The sequence below is a fragment of the Nematolebias whitei genome, unplaced genomic scaffold (assembly GCF_014905685.2).
Source record: "Nematolebias whitei isolate Nwh7 unplaced genomic scaffold, NemWhi1 Nwh_scaf_656, whole genome shotgun sequence".
Classification (NCBI taxonomy): Eukaryota; Metazoa; Chordata; class Actinopteri; order Cyprinodontiformes; family Rivulidae; genus Nematolebias; species Nematolebias whitei.
In genome coordinates, this window is record NW_023619201.1 from 1 (window position 1) to 4,809 (window position 4,809).

The 4,809-nt window shown below is 42.1% G+C and overlaps 1 protein-coding gene across 1 annotated transcript; it reads right to left on the reverse strand.

The window, feature by feature from the left end:
- Window positions 1–18: 18 nt before the first annotated feature.
- On the reverse strand, window positions 19–4,516 carry LOC119429360 (DNA polymerase theta; the record flags this gene model as incomplete). Its single annotated transcript, XM_037697003.1, has 3 exons — window positions 4,392–4,516; window positions 220–360; window positions 19–134 (listed from the first exon to the last, which is right to left on the reverse strand). Coding segments are annotated over exons 1-3 (276 nt in total), but the record flags the coding sequence as incomplete, so codon positions are not given.
- Window positions 4,517–4,809: the final 293 nt, after the last annotated feature.

The window sequence follows — 4,809 nt, forward strand, 5'->3', positions numbered from 1 at the left end:
GATGTCATATGTGACAACCACTCTTCCTTTGTCACCAGCTGATTGGTGGCTGAGACAGACCTTCACCTGCTCCAGCCTTTGACTTACTGGCAGCTCATCATCCAGTGGAGGAGGAGCCAGGCTGGAGCTCAGACCTGATGGGTACCAGACAAATTTAACAACAGAAACCCTTTGAAAAGTGTGACCCTACATGTATTAGTATCCGTTGCTTGTCAGGACCTTTGCTCTGCTCCTGCTGCAGACAGATGTAGCATGCACCTCTTGATCCCCAGCAGACAGACAGCCCGATCAAAACGAGATCTTCATCGTCTCTTATTGGAAACCCATCAGTCAGGTTAGGCTTCGGATGAGATGCTGATGCTGTGCAAGCAAACAGAAAAAGAGACAACATTCAACATTTTATAATCTGTGTTGCACAAAACAGACATCTGCACATACAGTACTCAATACAGCCTCAATGCCACGTCGCATCGAGGCAGTGATTAAGGCAAAGGGATTCACAACCAAGTATTGAAGACTGACATATCGTTTTGAAAGTACCACATTTTGATTCATTTGTTGTGATCCTAATTTCTTTCTTTTTTCCTGCAAAAACTGAGAAGTAGTGCGGGCTGATTTCTTCACAGTATTCAAATTTTTTGAATTCTTGTTTTCGTGGGTTTCATGAGCTGGAAGCTAAAACTACGTAAAAACAAATAAAGTGCCACGTTGTTCTGATAATAAACAAAAAACCCACAGTATTTGAGTTTCCAGGATGACTCCCAGGAGGTGTCTGACCCTGGGAACTGCACAGAGGAGTCATTGCCTGCAGGTGCAGTGGCAAAAGATCACGACACTGCCTGCCGTCCTTCTCCGGGTTAGTATTGCAGAAAATTTGTAGAAAAAAATATATGGCAGTGAATAACAGTGTAACCATCTCGAGGTTGTATTCAGAACATTTTGGACTTGCTAATGGTGGGGAGATAGTCAGTAAATACATGAAATGATTTGAGTGAGGAGAAGCAGCTTTATACTTTATGGAAAATATTGCATATTTTGTGTTTTCCCCTTTGAAAAAACATATATATATCTTCACCACAGAGCTGTCAAGGCAGTAATGAGTAAGTAATAGAAGAAATGCTGTAATACAAAAGATAATTCATAACTGAACAGGAAATTGATGGGTGGATAAGTGATGTCTATTAAGGTTTTTGCTTTTTCTCTTACGTCAACTGGATGATGCTGCACGGAGAATTCAAGAGTTGCAGAGACAAGTTTTGTCTCTAGAAATGGAAATCCAGACAATTAAGAAGTGCCCTCCTGTGTGTGTGTATACATACGCACGCACGCACGTAGACACACACGCACACACACACACTGAAGAAAATAAGTGAACACGCTGCAACTTCGCAAGTTCTCCCACTTAGAAATCATGGAGGGGTCTGGAATTTTCATGTTAGGTGCATGTCCACTGTGAGAGACATAATCTAAAAAAATATCCGGAAATGATAATGTAAGATTTTTAAAATAATTTATTTGTGTGTTACTGCTGCAAATAAGTATTTGAACACCTGCCATCAGTTCTGGCCCTCAAAGACCTGTTAGGTCGTTTTCACACCTGATAGTCCGCTAGACTCGGTTCGGGACCAATATTCATGACCTTTTGTTTACATTTGAGCTGGTGCGTTTGCATTCACACTGCACTGTGCAGTCGAGTCAACCTGTTGAACCAACCTGTTCCCCCGCTCGCCTGTGGGGGCGCTGCACCAAGAACTACTGAAAGAAACGACACAAAAACCTCTGAAGACACGTCTTCTTCTTCTTCTGTAAATAAAAACAAAAACGAAGTGGCATCAAGTTTTAGCAGTTTTAGGAGTTATATTTTGTCATTTTTCAAAAATGGACTTAGCATGAGCAGAAGATGAGACAGAAGACCATGGAGAATATTGTTTTTCCACACTAGGCAGCTGACGGCTCCATATAAGGTCAGAGAAATGCGTGTTTGTTTGTCCTGTGGAGCGGGGCCCGGTCTGTTTACATTCACACTGTACTCGAACAGCGCTGGAGTTCTCTTCTACCGGACCGAGACCTAGGTTTTAGCCCAGGCCAGAGTTCGCCTTTTTGTTCCGTGACAGAGTTCGATGGCGCGTTCACACCTCCCTAAACGAACTGGACTTTCTAGGAAAACGAGCTAGAGTTTGATTAAAGCGGACTAAACAGGGCTGGTGTGAATGCACCCTTAGTCCGCCTCTAAAAAGTCCACCTCCACTCCACTGATTATTCTAAATTAGAAGCACCTGTTTGAGGTCGGTAGCTGCATAAAGACACCGGTCACACAATCAGTAAGACTCCAACTACTAACATGGCTAAGACCAAAGAGCTGTCCAAAGACACCAGAGACAAAATTGTAGACCTCCACTAGGCTGGAAAGGGCTACGGGGCAATTGCCAAGCAGCTTGGTGAAAAAAGATCAACTGTTGAAGCAATTATTAGAAAATGGAAGAAGCTAAACATGACTGTCAATCTCCATTGGACTGGGGCTCCATGCAAGATCTCACCTCGTTGCGTATCAATGATCCTAAGAAAAGTGAGGAATCAGGCCAGAACTACATGGGAGGAGCTGGTCAATGACCTGAAGAGAGCTGGCACCACTGGCTCCAAGGTTACTGTGGGTAATACCCTAAGACGTCATAGTTTAAAATCATGCATGGCACGGAAGGTTCCCCTGCTTAAATCAGCACATGTCCAGGCCCGTCTTTAGTTTGACCATGACCTTTTGGATGATCCAGAGGAGTCATGGGAGAAAGTTATGTGGTCAGATGAGACCAAAATAGAACTTTTTGGTCTTAATTCCACTCGACGTGTTTGGAGGACGAAGAATGATGAGTACCATCCCAAAACACCATCCCTACTGTGAAGCATGGGGGTGGAAGCATCATGCTTTGGGGTGTTTTTCTGCTCATGGGACAGGACGACTGCACTGTATTAAGGAGAGGATGACCCACATTCAGTGACATGACATTCGGACGATGTTGTTTCAAGCACCTCAACAAGTTCGACGTGTTGCTGCTGCAGATCCACTCTCCGTGAAACAACGTCGACACACAGCTTTGGATTTGTTCACTTGTCTTTTAACAAGAAAGACATAATGTTCCTCAACAGGAGACCGCAACGACATGCTAGAATGCTAATGCTGCATGTAAGAGTTTTTAATATGTTATCATTTGAAACTGTTTCATGATTTCTGCACTTTGTGCATACGAAGCAAAGAAGTCTCTGGAGAATAAAGAACCATCAGTCCACGTCCGAGCTGATAGGAAGTCTTTGTCCTTACACAAGCTGTTTTTTCTTTGAAGTGTTTGTTCTTTTGTAAAACCAGAAATGTCAAGGTTTTACATATCAACTCATATCCCATCAATCTTACACTGTCATTGTTTCTTTTAAGCATTTAATCAAAATGTTCTAAGATCACTTTGCCCTCGTAATCTGCCTAATCAAGACGTCCAGTCTTTTCCTCCTTCCTGTGTGAACAATAAAAAGGAGAACAGATGTGGAAAACCTTCGGAGGTCACAGAAACCAGCCCTAGTGTTGGAACTGTGAATTTTACCTTTTTGCAAAAAGTTTCGCTGAAAATCTTAACTCTGTTTTTCCTGTGTGGTTCTTTATTTTTATAGGTACGGGAGAAATATCTAACACTGCACGTGCTGCAAGATTATAGCGCCGTGCTGAAACACGCTTAGGAACTTTAGTTCTGCTGCGCGTATTCTCTCGTTAATAAAATTCAATTCATGAATAAATAACCGAAACGGTACGCACGTGGACCGAACCGAACGTGCCGTACGGAAACGGTTCAATACACAATCTTCAAACTAAGAATAATGTTCTTTCTATATACCGTAATATTTCAATAATGGCAACGCGTCAATAAAAACCTCATGGTCTTCTGTTGACAGCAGAAGTCAATACATGCTTGGAAATTGATGCGACTGACTTTGGGAGTGTTGAAAGTTAAATATCTCCTCTTTGCACAGTTTAAAAACATAGAAATAGAATGAGGCTGTAAACAGCTGTAATTGTTGAAGTTTTAAACTGTATCCAATCAAACTGAACTGTGCTCACTCTCATCCATTATGCACCATATTTCCCAGTAGTATATAAACACTAAATCACAGTTTATTCTTTTTATCTTGTTATTGGACAAGAGGCACTTTCAGAGGGTGACACATGATTATTTATAATAATAGTACTAAGCTCCAGGAGATAAATCAGTTTGGGTTTGACAGTCAAATCTCTACTTTTCTGTTTGCTAAGGTGTGTTTGTACTGACAGTTCTTTTATGGACTGACATTCTGGTTCTCTTTATCATGACAGTAAATTTTACTGGAATAAACACAAATGTGTGCACACCGACCTCTTGAATGGGACCGCATTCAGCAAAGCTTTCTCCACATCAGCTACAGAGGCCCGGGCTAGTTCAGCCACAGTGCAGAGGCCTTGGGCGTAGAGCGCTCTGGCTCGAGTCGAGTTCAGAAGAGAAACCCCGACAAGATCGACGAGTTCCCTCTGGACTCCAAAGCTCAGCCTGGTCTGGTACTGAGACAAATAAGACTGTGTTGATAAGATGTTGATCCAGAGAAACTGCATGTGAGCCACAGGTTGATATCCAAGCTGCTTCTGACACTAAGACATAATGAACCATGTTACAGCAACTTGACATCTAGAATACATGACAAAATCATTCCTAATTCTGGAGTTACTGTTCTCCTCATTTACTGTATTCATGTTCAGAGTTTAAACCCAGAATATTAAACAGTGTAATGCTGCTGATT